Below are 19908 nucleotides of genomic sequence, written 5' to 3'. Positions count from 1 at the left end.
ACCTACACTCACCTTTCCTGGCCCCATCCCCGCCTCTTCGACCTGTTCGTTTCCTCTCCACCTATCCTCTCCTCTATCCCTCTTCTATCCGCCTCCCACTCTCTCCCTACTTATTTCAAAACCCCCTTCCCCTCCCCCTTTTCTGATGAAGGGTCTAGGCCCGAAACGTCAGCCTCTCTGCTCCTATGATGCTGCTTGGCCTGCTGTGTTCATCCAGCCCTGCACCTTGTTGTCTTGGGAATACTCAGCTGCCTTTGTGGGCAGCATGGTGGCTGCCATGGAGACCCAGATCCAGCATACACTGTCTGCTGGATATATGCACAGACCTGCTCAGCACCAAAAGACAGACAAATGAGGTGAGGGATCATCGCCATACACTACATGTCACTACCCCATCAAGAGACAGAATGGTGCCAGCTGACACCCAACTATATGAGGAACTACAAGTCCTCTAAAGATCTCCTCTCTGGACACTTCAAGTGCATGGACCCGCCACCTCCACTGCGCCTGCAACCCTCAAGCATACAGGAGTTCAAACTGAGGAGGGTGAACCTACATCTAACCCAAACTCTGGGCACTCTAGCTCCAAAACTACAAGGCCAACAGTCTCCGTTTATAGGGCAGGCTCCCCAACAGTAAAATACCACTGCACCTCTCTCAATTGCACAGCATTCCATGGAAAAAATAACTGAAGAGCTTCTGCATCTTCTCTATATCATGATGGCTCCTATTGCATTGGGAGGGTGCTACACATCTGATGGAGGCTGATGCTGGCCCTGGGCTTCCAGGAGCACATATTCCTCATCCGTTCCTGTAGCCACAGCGTACAGTGGCCACAGCGACAACAGCTTGTGTGCCTGGACTCACTGGGGATAGTTTCAAAGAAACATAGTAAATTGGAGCAGCAGTAAATCATTCAGCCCTTCAAGCATGCCCCACTATTCAATACGATCATCATGGATCATCCAACTCAGCACCCTCTTAGTGTTTTGTCCCCATACTCTTTGATGTCTTTAGTCCCAAGAACTATAGCTAGCTGAGTTAGCTGCTTTGCAAAGCAGTGACACCAACAATTCCTGCACTGGCAGAGGTTACCGTGAAGGATTTTCTTTCTCAACTCACTTGAGATATGGTGTCGCTCAGGTTAAATCACCACCAGTCATCTCTCTCTCTCGCTCATGAAGAAACATATTATCTGGTAAGACTATGGGACTTATCTTTGATCGAACTCCTTGAAAACATGGAGTATTTTGGCCTCAAATGCTTTCTGTGGTGGTGAATTCCACAGGTCCCCCACTCTCTGGGTGAAGAAATTTCTCATCTCAGTCCTAAGTGGCCTACTCCATATCCTTAGACCGTGGCTCCTGATTCTGGACTATCCACAGAGAGACATCTTTCCTGCATTTACCCGGTCTGGTCCTGTTAGAATTTTATAAGTTTTGTTTACCCGATATGGGAAACATCAGAAAGAAAGCAGTTCCTCAGTAATGTAATCATTCTGCAGCACATACAGATGATAAAGCATCCTCCAAGCAGTGGACATGGAAACCCTTGAAAAGGATGACAGTGGGATGCCATTGTATGGACCCTGAACATCCTTTACTTGATTCAGATCTGCTCTTCTAAGCCTTTTGGCACACATGCAGCAGCATATTGCATATGTGGTAGGAATAATGAGAAACTTTCCCATCACCCCCAGTGCCTATGTTACTAAAAGGCAGAAATGCAAATAGGACGATATGTGGACATTTCATCATTCAAGGTGTGAAGTGCACAATACTACACACCCAGACTATGAAACTGTGGAAGATGAATGCAACTTTTGCACCAAAGGTCAATCTTTATATCACATCTTCATAGCTGTTAGTGCGATTAATCTGTAATGTTCAATTATGTTATCATGATTGCTGGAGGCCAGATGTTTCTTCAACCCAGTAGGTCAATCCAAAATAATGTGTGTAACAGTTATCTTAATTGTGTACTGAGAGAGTGTGTCTGATAAATGCTATTAATTGCCTTTTAAAAGGGCCTCACATCAGATAAAAGATTGCCTTTTCCCTCAGAAAAAAAAATTCACCTGCTGAGTGTGGTGGCAGCCATCATGCATTTTCAACAGTGAACTTGCGATTTGGATGAGGGTAGAAGACATAACAGATAGCACTTCATGGAGAGAGTCGCAGACTCAACTTATCAATCCAGCCAACCCCCAAACCTTTACGTTCCTTTCTGCTATCCTCTCCCTGTCAACTCCATCAGCTTTGATCTCCCACACGTTCCCACCCAATGTTTCAATTAAGTGCTTAACCACTTTATCCCAGAGCCTTAGGCACGGTTATGCCAAACATTGAAGCCAGGGTGCATGCTGGTGACTGTTGATGAGTGCACTCTCTCCCCACCTTACCTTCCCATTCTCCACTATCTCTCATATTTATATGTTGAATTGCAACACTTGACAATTATTATCCCCTTGACAATTATTATCTGGACTGACAATACTCCCAACAATAGAACAGGCCCCTGACTTATCTCTGCACAGTCCCCCACCGACTTACTGCTCACCTCCAGATTGGGTGTTGGCCGTTGTCCATTCCCCAAACTTGAGGCATGGATATCGGACTCTAATTGGAAGTGGCCAAATGAAAAAATCCAAGCCCCTGGACTAATATTGGACAATGTTCTTGACTGACTATACTGGTACCACCTAACTGAAGATGGACCCTTTCACTTGACTGAGATCTACTCCCTTTGGATTTTGAGATCTAGTCATTTGGTTGAAGCATATGTAGTGTATTTACTGTTAAAGTTGCTAGTATATGCTATAGGTGCACCATACATGTAGCAGGTTATCATACAATAACATGTCCACCCCCTTAACGATAATCAGGGCAAGCTGACTGGTTTTGTGTCTGTGTTAAAGGGCAAGGCAAAGCAGAAGTACTGAGAGTACGTTCTGAATGAAGCAGCACAGTGGAAAAAAGGTAAGTTAAGGCAAGGCAGAGATGCTGTGCACAACCGATTCGGTGCACAGTGAGAGATGTGAAGAGAGCCAGCTCAGGAGGTCCTGCGATGCACCTGCTGCAATCCAAGAGCTGGATTCTTGTCCCTACAAAGAGCACAAAATGGCCTAGCAGCAATGCAAGGTCTTGGTGCATTCCAAAGCACTGTATTGTAGTAGTCAACTGTGTTCCCAGTGGGTCAGAGAGGTGTCACAATGTACTGATGTTGGTGCAGTTCAGATACAAACTGTGCCCCAACATATTGGGGATCTCAGCCAAGATGGGGTACCAGAGGAGCAAAAGGTGAGCTGGAGCTGCTCAGATTTCAGGTCGGAAATTCTCGCTGTCTAATTTCTCCACATGGAGAATAGTCAATTGCATATAAATGAGGCATGCACAGGTAAATAATGAGATGCTAATATATTCAAATATGTCCCTCACCGCTCACTAGCAAGATTCTTGTCTTATTGGTCAAATTTTCGGTGCAAAATGGACATTTTATGTCAAGAATTTCATTTTTCGGATCTTGCCTTATCTTCGCAAATGATTTGCCAGTGAATAGAAATGGTCTTTTCCCTAGGGTGGGGGAGTTCAAACTAGAGGACATATTTTTAAGGTGAGAGGAGAAAGATTTAAAAAGGACATTAGGAGCAACATTTTATTTTAAAACGGAGGTTCATGTGTGGAATGAACTGCCAGGAGAAAACGGTGACTGCAGGTACAGTTACAACATTTAAAAGACATTTGGAGTTTTTTTGCCTTCATTGATTCATGGGATGAGCGCGTTGCTGGCCAGGCCAGCATTTATTGTCCATCCCTAATTGCCCAAAGAGCAGTTACAAGTCAACCACATTGCTGTGGGTCTGGAGTCACATGTAGGTCAGACCAGGTAAGGATGGCAGTTCCCTTCCCTAAAGGGCATTAGTGAACCAATAAGTACATAAATAGGAACGGTTTGGAGGGATATGGGCCAAATGCAGGCAAGTAGGACTAATTTAATTCAGGAACATGGCTGGCATGGACAAGTTGGACTGAAGGGTTTGTTTCCATTCTGCATGACTACATTACCCAGAACTCCACCCACAGTATTTATATGGCTGGTCCAGTTCAGTTTCTAGTCAGTCATAACCACAGGTTGTTGATAATGGTGAATCCAACAATCGTAATGCCACTGAATGTCAAGATGCCATGGTCAGATTCTCCAGTTATAAATGGTTATGCACATTCACCACCAGTGAGGACAGAATGGAGCAAGACTTCAGAACTTAGCATTGATCACCTTGTTGTGGGATTGCATACCCACATCTATAATCAAGCTGCTTCCATGATTTAGCTTGCCAGCGGCCCTGTGTTAAAGCTTCACCAACTTCACACCTCATTTTTAGGTACACCTTGTGCTACTCCTGTCATGCCCTACTGTACTCTTCATTGAGCCAGAGTTGATTCCCTGGCTTGATAGTAATGGTAGGTTGGGGGGTATATGCCATGAGATTTCAGAGTGAGGTTCAGCGCAGTTCTGCTGCTGATAGGCCACAGTGCTTCATGGATGTCCAGTTTTGAGTTGCTGGATTTGTTAGAAGTCTACCTAATTTAGCATGGTAGCCACATAACATGACAGATCATAGTCTCAGTGTAAAGAGAGGTCTTCTCCTCTACAAGGACTGCTGTGATCTCTCTTACTGATAATGTCATGGAAGGATGCCTCTACAACAAATCAATTAGTGAGGACTAGGTCAAGTATACTTTTCCCTTCTCTTGAATCTCTCACCATTTGCTGTAGACCTAGTCTATGGGACAAGGACAATGAAGGTGCCAGTCACTTTGATAGACTGAAGAATCTCGGGTTCCGCTTCTTAGCGAGAAATAGGCTAAGAGATATAATAGGTGTTTAAAATCAAACAGGGCTTAGATACAGAAAGTGATGAGAAATGGTTTCTAATGGATGAAGGTCAAGAGATAGTTTTAAGGTAATTTTCAAAAGAACAAACGAGTCACAACAGAAAACTTGTGATCTGAATTAGTTATTTATAACTTTAAACACAACCTTGGTTATTTTCTCTCCACAGATGCTGACAGGGCTGATGAATATTTTCAGCATCTTTGCTTTGATTTCATGTATCCACATCTGCAGCACTTTGCTATTATGAGAAGAAACTTATTTTACATGAGGCAATTTTACATGTAACGATTTAGTGTGCACTGTCTGTTGGTACAGTGTTTGTAAATACAATACAAGCCTTCAAAGAGGAGTTTGATGAAACATGTAAAAGGAAATAGTCCTGGGGTATGCACAAAGACTTCAAGTTATTTCCATTCTGATTGCTCTTCCTAACAGCCAGCTCAGACTCAATGGATCAAATGGCTCTTTCTTTGCTGTTCTCTTCATATGATACTGTAGAGTCCACGGTAGTATATTATTGGGTGTTCCCTCTCAGGTTTATTTAAGCTCTAATGCTCAAGGTATGTTCCACCACAATATGAATGTTCCAAATGAGGATCAGGGCAGATGCAGACTTTGGGCAGTTTGTCATGGATTACAAATCTGATGAATATGAATTTTTTTCAACACCAATAATTTTAAGGTATTATGCACAATTCTGATAAGCTATCATTTTGAAATAATATTTCAGGATTGCTGATCTGTAATCTATGACACGTATGTCTTACACGAAGACTAAAGGTGAATTAATAAATCACCTGCCTTACCTTATAAGGTGAAATATGAGTGTCAGAGGGAAAAGCCAGCATACCCATTACTTGCCGCACCTCATCCAGCTGTCCTCCCTCAGCTTGACTGAAATGTCTCCGTGCATGTCTGAATAGAAAACAGCAGCTGAAGCATTCAAAAATTTCAACAAAAGCAATTTGTTCCATTCTACTCCATGCTAAATTATTGATTTAATATAAAATGCCAATGTTAAGAAAATGTTGCTATCAATTTCAGTCAAGGAGGAGAAGCTCAGTTTTGGTATCTGAGCAATTATTTTCTGTTCTGAAAGTAGTGAATTATGCCCGAGCTACTTTCCATGCTGATTCTGATGGCCTCAAAAGCAAGCAACCTACCACTTAGAGAACTGTCGATGCAAACTCACATCTTAAAACACTGTAATCTCTTGCATATCAGGATTAAAAACATCAAATAACAAGCTTATTAAAATTTTCACAGGCTGTTGAAGAAATTGCTTAATTATGTACTAAACTAAAACCAAATTACTTCTATTTAAACAAAGAACTTTGGGCTGATCAAAAATTGCACTATTAAAGATTAAATTGTTAAGTGGTAAAGTATCAAGTCATCCCTGTAATTACAAAACTCTTTCATAAAATTCCTGTTTAAAACCAGGCATTACACAAGATCTGTAAATTCGAAGTTTATCTTTGTAATATCATAAAACAAGAATATAATTCTTGTTAAATCCCAAATCTATAGATGTTTACCCAGTTATTTTTAGTTTGCTTTTTTATTCATTCATGGAATATGGACATAGCTGGCTCAGCCAGCATTTATTGTCTATCCCTAACTGCACTTCAGAAGACAATGATTTTGATTTATTATTCTTAGATAGATACTATGAAAAGTATTGTTTTGCTTGCTAACCAGACAAATCATACTTTACCTAAGTACACGAGGGTAGTAGAAAAGAATGAAGAATAGTGTGTGACAGGTAGAGAAGATGCAGAGAATGATTAACTCTATCATACGAGATGTCTGTTCTTGAATCTGTTGGTACGAGCTTTCAATTTTTTAAAAATCTTCTGTTAGATGGAAGAGAGCGGAAGAGAGTATAACTTGGGGGAAGAGGGTGTCATCCTTGGGGTCTGGGATTACTCACAGTGCTGTTAGAGAAGGAGTTACAGGATCTTAATGCAGCAACATTAAAAGAACATTACAATTAAAGATATGGTTTCAAGTCAGGATCTTGTGCGGCTTGAGGAGAACTTGGTGGTGGTGCTGCTCTTGCGCATCTGATGCCCTTACCTATTCAGACGGTATGGGTTTGGAAGCTGCTGTCGAAGAACCCTTTGTGAATTGCTGTTAGGTCACAAGACGACGAAATGTATAAAACAGTAATAAAACGTGCCTCAAGTTAGTCACACCATCAGAAGTAAGGAAGCAGCTTAAAAGGGAAGGGAATGACAAGTTTTACTCAATGCCTAAAGTAGATTAAAATCCAACTTGCCTGGAAGCAATAATTTAACATCAAGCACATTAGAAAAATAGCATCAGAGAAAGTAAAGGATAATATGACAAAGGTGAAATCTTCCAAATGTAATGTGAAACAGCAGCTTGATATGTTGTAGAAGTCAATCTAGCAGGGCAATTGAATCCAACAGTAAAGTGCCTTGCTCAAATCAAGCAACTAATGCAATAAAGTGCAACTTTCCAAGGCGCTGCAAGATAAAAGGATGACCCAAAAACATCAAGAACACTCCTGTGGTCACAAAAGCATATTGGGCATACAAAGAAAAAAATGACAGCTTAAAATTATATCTTGTACAATGGAATTAGAGTAATTAAACCTAAGAATAAGGAAAGGATGGCCATTAAGCACATCCATGCAAGTCAACTAGGAATTGAGACAAGTCCAAGGAAGGGAAGAGAGGTATTCCCTCGCCGAGCATTAACAAAGAAATCAAGGACCACATCAGCCCGTGCAGCACTTGGAATATATACCACACAGAACAAACTAGAGAGCTGCTAAAGGCACGTGACACGACCTCTTGTCTCACAACAAAATTATCTGGACACCATAGATGACTATTCTGACCACTGAAAGGGAGACCAGCTGACTTCATTGACTGCTGGTGAGATAGTAAAAATGCACATTTTGACAAGCAACAATGACCTTTTATGTACGAGTAAAAAGTTCAGCCATTTCAGAAGGATTGGGATACAAATGATCATACATGCTTTTCACCTTCTCCCTAGTCAAATGGAAAGGCTGGGGCAACAGTGAAAATCGCCAAAGGAAGCAAAGAAATTGAACAATCCAGCACAAACATACAAGGCAATCTGAGTGGAGAAACAAACTGACTAAAGGACTGAAAACCTGCCTGGTCTAAAAACAATGTCACACTGAACCCAAAAACTCTTCAAATATCATGAGACCATAGACATAAAAGTAAAAGTTAGTGTTTCAACCCATCATAAGAACCAGGAGCAGGAGTAGGCCATCTGGCCCATTGAGCTTGCTCTGCCATTTAATAAGATCTTGGCTGATGTTTTTGCGGCCTCAGCTCCACTTACCCACCCTTTCACCATAACCCTCAATTCCTTTACTGTTCAAAAATTTATCCATCTTAGCTTTAAAAACATCCAATGAGGAAGCCTCAACTACTTCATTGGGCAGGGAATTCACAACCCTTTGGGTGAAGAAATTCCTCCTCGACTCAGTCCGAAATCTACTCCCTCTAATTTTGAGGCTACGCCCTCTTGTTCCAGTTTGACTTGCCAGTGGAAATATCCTCCCTATTTCTACCACATCTATACCGTTCATAATCTTATATATTTCTATAAGATCCCCCCTCATTCTTCTAAATGCTAATTAATATAATCCTAGTCTACTCAATCTCTCCTCATAAACCAACACTCGCAACTCTGGAATCAACCTAGTGAATCTCTTCTGCACCCCCTCTAGTGCCAATACATCCTTTCTCAAGTAGAGACCAAAACTGTACATAGTTCACCAGGTATGGCCTCACCAGCATCCTATACAACCGCAACATAACCTTCCTGCTTTTTAAACTCCATATGTCTAGCAACGAAGGACAAAATTCCATTTATCTTCTTAATTACCTGTTGTGCCTGCAAACCAACCTTCTGTGATTCATGCACTAAGGACACCCAGGTCCCTCTGCACAGCAGCATACTACAATTTTTTAACCATTCAAATAATAGTCCTTTTTACTTTTATTCCTACCAAAATGGTTGACTTCACGTTTATCAATATTGTGCTCCATCTGCCAGACCTTTGCCCACTCACTGAAACTTTGAGTCCTCTGCATGCTTTGTTCTACCACTCATCTTAATGTCATCTGCAAACTTTGACACAGTACATGTGGTCCCCAACTCCAAATCATTTGTACAAATTGTAAACAATTGCAGTCCCAACACTAATCACCAACCAGAAAAGCACTTTTATCCCCACTCTTTGCTTCCTGTTAGTTAACCAAACCCCTATCCATGCTAATACAGTGTCTGTAACGCCTTGCACCTTGATCTTATGTGGCAGCCTTTTGTGTGGCACCGTGTCAAATGCCTTTTGGAAATCTAAATACACATCTACTGGGTACCTGTTGTCCACTGTGCTCATAATGTCTTCATAGAATTCCAGTAAATTAGTTAAACATGATCTGCCCTTCATGAACCCATGCTGCATTTGCGCAATGGGACAATTTCTTGGTAGATGTCTTGCTATTTCTTCCTTGATGATAGATCAAGCATTTTTGCCACTGCAGAATTTAAGCTAACCGGCCTATACTTCCCCATCTTTTGTTTACCTCCTTTTTTGAGGAGTGGTGTCAGATTTGCTATTTTCCAGTCTTCTGGAACACTCCCATTGAGTCCAGCAAATTTTGGAAAATTACCACGAGCACATTTGCTATTTCTTCTGCCATCTCTTTTAGTACCCTGAGATGCATTCCTTCAGGGCCAGGAGACTTGTCTACCTTTATCTCCATTAGCTCGCCCAACGCTGCCTCTTTCACGATAATGATCATTTCTAGTTCCTCACCTACCTTAGTATCCTAGTCTTCAGTTAGTGGCATGTTATTCAAGTCTTCCACTGTGAAGACTGAGACAAAATACCCGTTCAATCCCTCAGTTATTTTCTCCTTTCCCAATATTAAATCCCCCTTCTCATCCTCTAAAGGACCAATGTTTACCATAGCGATAGTAGGAACTGCCGATGCTGGAGAATCTGAGATAACAAGATATAGAGCTGGATGAACACAGCAGACCAGGCAGCAGAAGAGCAGGAAAGCTGACATTTACCAGAAACCGGAAACTGGACCCGAAACCCGAAATTTCTGAAGAAGGGCCCAGACCCGAAACGTCAGCTTTCCTGCTCCTCTGATGCTGCCTGGCCTGCTGTGTTCATCCAGCTCCACACTGTGTTATTTCAACATTCACCTTAGAAACTTTGGCTGCCTTTATATTTTGAGCTAGTTTACTCTCAAAATCTATCAATTTTCTTTATAGCTTTTCTTGTGGCTTTCTGTTGACCTTTAAAGTTTTCCCAATCTTAGTTCCCCACAGATCTTTGTCACTTCGTATGCCTTATCTTTCAATTTGATAGCCTCCCTATTTCCTTAGGCATCCACGGCTGATTACCTCTTTTTCTACAGTCCTACCTTTATCTCCAACGAGATCAAGGCTGATCTGATAATCCTCAACTTCGCTTACCTGCTTTTTCACTATAACCCTTGATTCCCTTATTGATCAAAAAATCTGTCTCTCGCAGCCTTGAATATACTTAACGACTCAATCTTGACAGCTCGGTGATAAAGAATTCCACAGATTTACGATCCTTAGAAGAAATTTCTCACTTATGACTTAAATGTGCAACCCCTTATTCTGAGTTTTCTTTCATTCACTTATGGGATGTGGGTATCACCACCTAGGCCAGCATTTATCACTCATCCTTAATTGCCCAGAAGGCAGTTCAGAGTCAACCGCATTCTGTGGGTCTGGAGTCACATGTAAGCCAGACCTGGTATGGAATGCAGATTTCTTTCCCTGAAGAATATAAGTGAACCAGATGCATTTTTCCTGATAATTGGCAATGGTCATCATTAATAAGCATCTAGAAATGACAGTCTAAACTCATCATCTGCCTTGACAGGATTTGAACCCAGGTCCCCAGAACATTACCTCGGTCTCTGGATTAAAAGTCTACTGATAATACACTAGGCCATTGCTTATCCTCACCTGAGATTATGTTTGCTGATCCTAGACACTCTCACAAGGGAGAATAACCTTTCTGTATCTATTCCATTAAGTCCCCTAAGAATCGTATATGTTTCAATAAAGCCGTCTCTCATTCTTCTATACTGCAACAAGTACATGCCCAATCTACTCAACCTCTCCTCATAAGACAGTCTCTCCATACCTGGCATCAGCCTGTGAACCTTCTTTGGCCTGCCTCCAATGCCCATATATATCTTTTCTTAGATAAGGAGACAGTATTCCAGTTGTGGTCTGACAAGTGGTTTGTTTAGTTTTAGCAACACTTCCCCAATTTTATACTCTATTCCCTTCGAAATAAAGGTCAGCATTTTATTTGCCTACCCTTTTACCCAATGAATTTGGATGCTACCTTTTTGTGATTCATCAATGAGGATTCTCAAATCCCTCTGCTTCATGGCTTTCTGTAGATTCTCTATTTGAATAATATTCAGCTCCTCTATTGTCCCCACCAAACACAAAACCTCACATTTGTCCACATTATAGCCTATTTGTCAAGTTGTGCCCATTTGCCTAACTAGTTGAGATCCTTCTGCAGAATCTGTGTTCTCCTCACAACATGCTTGTGTCACCTGTAAACTTGGCTATAGCCCATTGACTTTCCTCATCCATGTATCAGTGGATGTTGTAAATAATTGTGGCCCCAACTGTAATCCCTGCGGCACTCCATTAGTAACAGGTTGCCATCCTGGAAATGCCCTCTTATTCTAAAAGACTTGTTTTCTATTAGAATAAAGAACAAAGAAGATTATAGCACAGGAACAGGCCCTTCGGCCCTCCAAGCCTGCGCCGATCCAGATCCTCTATCTAAACCTGTCGCCTATTTTCCAAGGATCTGTATCCCTCATTTCCCTGCCCATTCATGTATCTGTCTAGATACATCTTAAATGATGCTATCGTGCCCGCCTCTACCACCTCTGCTGGCAACGCGTTCCAGGCACCCACCACCCTCTGCATAAAGAACTTTCCATGCATATCTCCCTTAAACTTTTCCCCTCTCACCTTGAAATCGTGACCCCTAGTAATTGAGACCTCACTCTGGGAAAAAGCTTCCTGCTATCCACCTCTCACGATTTTGTAGACCTCAATCAGGTCCCCCCACAACCTCCATCTTTCTAATGTAAATAATCCTAATCTACTCAACCCCTCTTCATAGCTAGCGCCCTCCATACCAGGCAACATCCTGGTGAACCTCCTCTGCACCCTCTCCAAAGCATCCACATCCTTTTGGTAACGTGGCGAACAGAACTGTATGCAGTATTCCAAATGTGGTCAAACCAAAGTCCTATACAACTGTAACATGACCTGCCAACTCTTGTACTCAATACCCCATCGGATGAATGAAAGCATGCCGTATGCCTTCTTGACCACTCTATCCACCTGCGTTGCCACCTTCAGGGTACAATGGACCTGAACACCCACATCTCTGTGTATCAATTTTCCCCAGGGCTTTTCCATTTACCACAGTTCGCTCTTGAATTGGATCTTCCAAAATGCATCACCTCGCATCTGCCTGGATTGAACTCCATCTGCCATTTCTCTATCCAACTCTCCAATCTATCCATATTCTGCTGCATTCTCCGACAGTCCCCTTCACTATCTGCTACTCCACCAATCTTAGTGTCATCTGCAAACTTGCTCATCAGACCATCTACACCTTTCCTCCAGATCATTTATGTATATCACAAACAACAGTGGTCCCAACACTGATCCCCGTGGAACACCACTGGTCATAGTTCTCCATTTTGAGAAACTCCCTTCCACTACAACTCTCTGTCTCCTGTTGCCCAGCCAGTTCTCTATCCATCTAGCTAGTACACCCTGGACCCCATGCGACTTCACTTTCTCCATCAGTCTACCATGGGGAACCTTATCAAATGCCTTACTGAAGTCCACGTATATGACATCTACAGCCCTTCCCTCCTCTATCAACTTTGTCACTTCCTCGAAGAATTCTATCAAGTTGGTAAGACATGACCTTCCCTGCACAAAACCATGCTGCCTATCACTAATAAGCCCATTTTCTTCCAAATGTAAATAGATCCTATCCCTCAGTATCTTCTCCAGCAGCTTCCCCACCACTGACGTCAGGCTCACTGGTCTAGAATTCCCTGGATTATCCTTGCTACCCTTCTTAAACAAGGGGACAACATTAGCAATTCTCCAGTCCTCCGGGACCTCACCCGTGCTCAAGGATGCTGCAAAGATATCTGTTAAGGCCCCAGCTATTTCCTCTCTCGCTTCCCTCAGTAACCTGGGATAGATCCCATCCGGACCTGGGGATTTGTCCACCCTAATGCCTTTTAGAATACCCAACACTTCCCCCCTCCTTATGCTGGCTTGACCTAGAGTAATCAAACATCTATCCCTAACCTCCACATCCGTCATGTCCCTCTCCTCAGTGAATACCGAGGCAAAGTACTCATTATGAATCTCACTCATTTTCTCTGACTCCTCGCATAACTTCCCTCCTTTGTCCTTGAGTGGGCCAACCCTTTCTCTAGTTACCCTCTTGCTCCTTATGTATGAATAAAAGGCTTTGGGATTTTCCTTAACCCTGTTTGCTAAAGATATTTCATGACCCCTTTTAGCCCTCTTAATTCCTCGTTTCAGATTGGTCCGACTTTCCCGATATTCTTCCAAAAATTAGTTAGTTAATGTCTATCCGTGCTAATGTACAATTCCAATGCCATGGTCTTTCTTACCTTATCACGCAGTCTGTTCTTCCACCTTGCATCGAACCTTGCTGGAGCACAGCAGCTGCAAGCTGGCAGCACAGTGTCTCAACTTCCACTTAGAGACCTTACAAACTTGATGTTAAATCCTGAAGACCAACAATTTTAAGAACATGAACACCCCTTGCCATGTCTGTTACCTACGCCCATACCAGGGATCCTGTCAGGATATGGGTTGCTTTCAGAACAGCCAACCCATTTTCAGCCACTCATAACTGCTATTATTACCCTTCCAGCTTTTCTTCTTCCCTGGTTTATTAGCAATTCCTACACCTACTTATTTTCTTTCTATTTTCTCTCTATCGAAGATCTACGTCCACCTATCTGCTGACTCCTTTCCCCACCTCACACTCAATCTGCAGCATAAATACCACTTTTTTGTAGTTGCCTTTAGTTCTGAAGAAGGGTCACTGGACTCTGAAAATCAACTCTTTTCTCTTCATAGATGCTGAGTGTCTTCAACAGATTCTATTTTTGTTTGTTTCAGATCTCTAGCATCTTTGGGTGGCACGATGGCTCAGTGGTTACTGGATTCGATTCGAGCCTCGGGCAACTATCTGTGCGGAGTTTGCACATTCTTCCCGTGTCTGCGTGGGTTTCCTCCCACAGTCCCAGGATGTGCAGGTTCGGTAGATTGCTCACGCTACATTGCAGGTACTGTGCAGGCTAGGTGGGTTAACCATGGGAAATTCAGGGCTATAGGGATAGGGTGAGGCTGGATGCGATGCAATTCAAAGTGTCGGTGCGTACTCGATGGGCCAAATGGCCTGCCTCCACACTATCGAATCACAGAATCCCTACCTGCAGTTCGCCGCTTTAAAATACTTCAATAAAGACTGCTTTGCAACTGATGACTTGGACATTGCTTTCCAATTCTGAAAGCCTCGAGATTTCTACTAACTCGCAGCCAGGAATCTTTTACAAACTAAACTTGCACAGTTTCGAGACTTCTGCATAGCTAAAAGTACTGCCTTCCTCCTAGGACTTTTCTGATCACAACCCGCAAGGCGGCTCACAGCCGTCTGCTTCTTTATCATAAAAATATTTAAAAACATTCAGCCATGAACTGTCTAGGTATCTGATCATATCATTTAAATTATGTCACATGCTTTCTTGGAAAAGCCGTTTCAGTTCTCTACTCAAAATGATGTTCTGGTCTTTGTTAAAAAAAAAAACATGTCATCCAAACAAATCTGAAAACTAAAATCTGTTTTTCCTCCACTTTCAAATTCAAGTTTATAAATAAAAACCAAGATACGGGGCTCCCGAACATACGAATGTCTGGACCTAACGAACGCTCACGCTTATAATCGATCTCAACCATTAACATTAAAACTAATATTAGTTTTAAAAAACTAAAAATAAATAAAATAACCAATGTTAAAACAATCAATCATTCATAAATACGAGGAAACGTTCGTAATGTTAATTAAAATTAATGACCCGACATACGAACGTTTCCTCGTATTTATGAATGATTGTTTTACATGGTCCTGCACTGCGTTCTGACTTGCATACAGACTCCAGAAGGGAACCCGTTCACAGCCTAGGGATAGATTGTGCTGCAAATCTGCGGCACACGCGAGTGATCGAGGTGAGGCATCAAAGAGCCAAATTTCATTTTGTCAAATTATTGGCAGATTTTATCATTGGAAAGCCAGTCAGGGCAAAAACTTTTTTTATTGATGTTATGAAATGAAATTACAAAGTCCTGGAGTAAGTCAATAGATCTGGCATGATCTGTGGAGATCAAAACAGAGCCAACAATTCGTGTCCAAAGACTCTTGCTGGGAATTCTGCTTTTATTTGAGCTCCAAATTTATGTTGTTATGAACTCAAGCTAGATCATCAAATTAAGTTACACAATCTGGTTCGAAAACAATAACCTTTACTTTCAACATCAATAAAAAGCAACATCCATGTCTGACTCGATTAGAGAATAAAAGCAAATAAATTCCACAGATTTGAATAAACAACAATACTTTATAAACTCCTTGGAACACATACATAATCTACAATAAACATACAACTTATTTTTAACACACTGAATTAACATGCAGTAAACATAAAGAACACACTGAAATCAAACACTGCAACAAATCAAATTCCAAATCAAGACAGACCATACATATTTCTCAGCAAATACCCCGGATGGTAGGTCACTAGATCTCATTAAACCTCACAAGGGATTACAATTCTTCTCATCTGTCGATCTAACCAGAAAACTCCCTCAAGAGCTTTTTCTTCATGATGCCTTGATGACTGCTCCTGTTCTGATCCATTGCCCTCTTGTGCTGGATTCACACTCTGTCCAATTCTGAAACTGCAATCTATACCTTGTTCACAAACCTAACTCTCAGAAACACAGAATTGTTATGACACCAAAGGCGGCCATCTCGCCCATTATGCCAGCACTGCTACTATCACCAAGTGCCAATCTCTTGCCTTTTCCCCATATCTCTGCGCACCATTTCTATCTAAATAATCCTCTTGAATGCCTCCATCACATTTCCAGGCAATGCATTCCATAGCCTTACTACTCACAGAGAGAATCATACTGCTCACATCACCCTTGTTTCATTTGCACATCACTTAATCTATGCCCTCTTGTTCTTTGCCCTCTCAGCATTCTTCTCTCCAAAGGAGAGAACAACTTCTTCAATCTATCCTCACAACTGAAGGTTCTCAATCCTGGAACCATTCTTGTAAATCACTTCTGCACTCTCTCCAAAGCATTCACATCTTTCCTATAATGTGGCACTCACAACTACACAGAAAAGTCCAGCTCAAGTCTAACAAGTGTTTTGTACAGGTTCAACATCACTCCCTGCTCTCGTACTCTATGCCCCTATTAATAAAGCTGAAAACACTAAGCTTTATGAACTGCGTTCTCCACCTATGCTGTCAGCTTCAATGATGTGTGCACATACACTCAGGATCCTCAGAAGTGCATCCCCATTTTCTATTGTCTTTCAATGTTCTTCCAAAAAGAAAACAGCATCACCTTATGGTTATCTACATTGAACCTGATCTGCCTTGTATTTGCCACTCCACCAGCTTGTCAATGTCCTTTTGGAGTTTCACACTGTCCTCAGTTTAAAATTCTATAGGGCTTTGAAATATGGACTAAGTACAGATGCCAACTCAAGACCCTTCAGAATTAGCAAAAATGCTGTTTGAGATGGAGTCTCAGCATCATGTGGGAGGACTCTGTCATCGGCCAGCTGTCCAGTGAAATCCTCTATCTCCTGCACAATAAAATGTCAGCTATGGCCTTCACCATCGGTGATATGGCAGAATCCTCTGAGGTCAAGACAGCTGTCAACCAGGGATGAGTCTTCGCTTCTGCCTCTGCCCTTCATTGTCCTTGAAGCAGGAGATAGAGGATTTCACTGGACAGCTGGCCTATGACAGAGTCCTCCCACATGATGCTGAGACTCCATCTCAAACAGCATTTTTGCTAATTCTGAAGGGTCTTGAGTTGGCATCTGTACTTAGTCCATATTTCAAAGCCCTATAGAATTTTAAACTGAAGCAGCAAATAGCACGAGAGGCCATTTGTTTATGGCCTTGCTCATTCTGATAATGGAATAAATATGGCACCCTATTTTCACAAGCAAGGCCCACAAACAGCAACGAAACAATAGCCAGATAACTTATTTTAATAGTTAGTTCAGCAATCAATACTTTGCTTAAATTGCAGGAAGAACTTTGTTGTTCTACACTGAATAGTGCTGTGGGATCTTTTACATTTACCCTCTAGACTGAACGTAAATCTCTGACTACAGCATTGCCTCAGCACAGCACTGGAGAGGCAACCAAAATTTTGGAACAGTGCCTGAATGAATGCTTGAACCCACACCGTTCCAACTCGGAGACACAAATCCCAATCACTGAGCGACGATAGGGACCCAAATAGAACCCAGGTGGAATCCTAACAGGCAACTATTCAAATTAAAAACTCAAACGCATACTTTTCATATATTTGCTTAGTTCTTGACTTTACATTTCAGCAAAATTAAACTTGCTTTCCTCAGCAAACATTAACTGACATTTCACATGTGGTGTTGCATTGTGCTTTCTCAGAGAAATACAGAACAGGAGCTGAATACAAAATTGCAATTTAACCAAGTGCAGCTAATAGCCTGATGGAGCACCTCCAGAGTCCAGTCTATGTTATACAGAGCAACAGCAAGATAAATCAGTATTTATTTGCATATTACAGATTGAGTGAAGCCCCCACATGAATTCTCAGGATAATTTAGAATTTCAGGTGACCTCAGAGATTATCCACATCCGTTACAGGCTCCGCCAATTATGATTTATTGGTCTTGCACAGTTAGCAAATTACTCAATCCATATTAATACTGGAACCTGGGTCAAAAGTGAAGAGAACTCGCACAATGGGAGAACCATGCTGCAATTGATAATTGTATCCACATGTAAAATGTGAGTGCATGCACTACACCTCAGAAATGACAGATTTGAGGAAATTCACAATGGAAGCATGGGTGAGAAATTACACTAACACTATATCTGTCCACTTGAAGTGGAAATATAACAGAATTTTCTTCATAAATATTACTGTTATTGCCATTTCATGTATCAAAATACCGAGTAAGGATAATAGGGATTCGATGATTTCTATGAATTGCAAAGGTCTGTGAACCTTGTCTTTCACAAGTGTGCATTTCAGGAAATGAGAATGTAGTGCTGTATGCTATCCTGACACCTGACTATTTGATTTGAATGAAATAAAATAAACATGCAAAGAACGAGCATGGTCCACAAGGTCTCCATGAACTACCACAACCTGTACAGGGCTTGAATCCATGCTGTTAGCTTTATTTTGCATCATACATTATCTAGCCAACTGAGCTAACTGATCCCCAAAACCATGTGTGTTCCATATCACAGTATAGCAGATAATTAATAAATGAAGATTAAAAAAAACGAATAAACCAAACTACTTGCAGGTTACAGAATTTGAAATATTCAGAAACATATGGTAAAAACCCAAACCAATCCATTTCATTTCAACGCCATCACCTCACAGGACTAAAATACCAAAAAGTGAGTTCCCTTCTCTGCCATATCTATAGGTTTCACTTAATCTGTTTCTTTCCAGGATTTGTGTGTTTGATGGCCCTCTCCTGGAGTAGTCACACAACTGTGCTTAGAGACTTTCTCAGCTTCAAATAACACCTCCAGGGATCCAACCAAATATTCTGGTCTGGAACTTTAAAATTAAAAACTCTTACACTGAGGTAACCTACTTCCTAACTTATGAATTAACTCCTTTCTCCAAGAAAAATTATGCTTGTATTTAACCAGGACTTCAGCCAACTGAAACCAAAAGCTTTTCAAGCTCTGGGCTCTTTGCTAAGTTTAAAAAATAAATCTTGATTCTTAACTAGAAGTAAGCTAATTTTTCTTCAAGGGTTAGTCTGTGCAATTCTAAAACACCCACAATGCAATAAAGTTTCCATTGTCATTCCAGGGACCCCCCTCACTCGCTAGTTTTTAAAAGTCATGGTCCCCGAAAGTTAACAATTATTCAACACCCTCGCTATACTACTAGTTCAAACTACAAACTCCAAAATAAATGACATTAAAATATATAAACCACACTTGTTACATCACAACGTTAATTTACAACACAATGAATAGCTTTTTATTGACTGGAAGTGTGATTATTCTTTAATCCTTTTGCATTATTTTAGTACTAAAATGCCTGTTGTCCAATTTCCGAATATCTCCCAATACTTTCTCATTAGCATTCAAGCTAAATTATGATTTTGTCATACATGAGCTCAACTTCCCACAAAAGAAGGACAGCATTAGATGTGACCAACACACTATAACCTATTTAGAATACCAGATAATGATTAGCAAATATGTGGAGGACAGCATACCAAAGAAGTCAACCCAAGTGTTCCTCAACCGCAAACCTTGGATGAGCCAAGAAGTCCACTCCCTACTGAATACCAGACGTGCAGCTTTCAAGTCAGGTGACCTGGACCAAGACAGGAAATCCAGACATGATCTCCGCAAAACCATGAGGGATGCCAAGAGGCAGTACCGGAAGCCTATAGCGAGGCCTAAACAACATTAGAGGGTACAAAATGAAGCAGTGCAACATGGCAAACAAAAACACATCCCTCTCTGACACGCTCAATGCTTTCTATGCTCGGTGCGAGCAGAAGGCCAA

The 19908-nt window shown here is 41.5% G+C and overlaps 1 protein-coding gene across 1 annotated transcript in view; it reads right to left on the bottom strand.

The window, feature by feature from the left end:
- maea (macrophage erythroblast attacher, E3 ubiquitin ligase) overlaps positions 1-19908 on the bottom strand; it is a 150481-nt gene that overhangs the window by 11383 nt on the left and 119190 nt on the right. Inside the window, exon 6 of the mRNA XM_020528170.2 lies at positions 5703-5811. Coding sequence (XP_020383759.1) covers positions 5703-5811 — 109 coding nt within the window. The remainder of the gene's footprint in view (positions 1-5702; positions 5812-19908) is intronic.

The sequence above is a fragment of the Rhincodon typus genome, chromosome 1 (assembly GCF_021869965.1).
Source record: "Rhincodon typus isolate 14 chromosome 1, sRhiTyp1.1, whole genome shotgun sequence".
Lineage (NCBI taxonomy): Eukaryota > Metazoa > Chordata > Chondrichthyes > Orectolobiformes > Rhincodontidae > Rhincodon > Rhincodon typus.
Note: the sequence above shows the minus strand (reverse complement) of the source record. Positions and strands in the feature narration are given on the sequence as shown.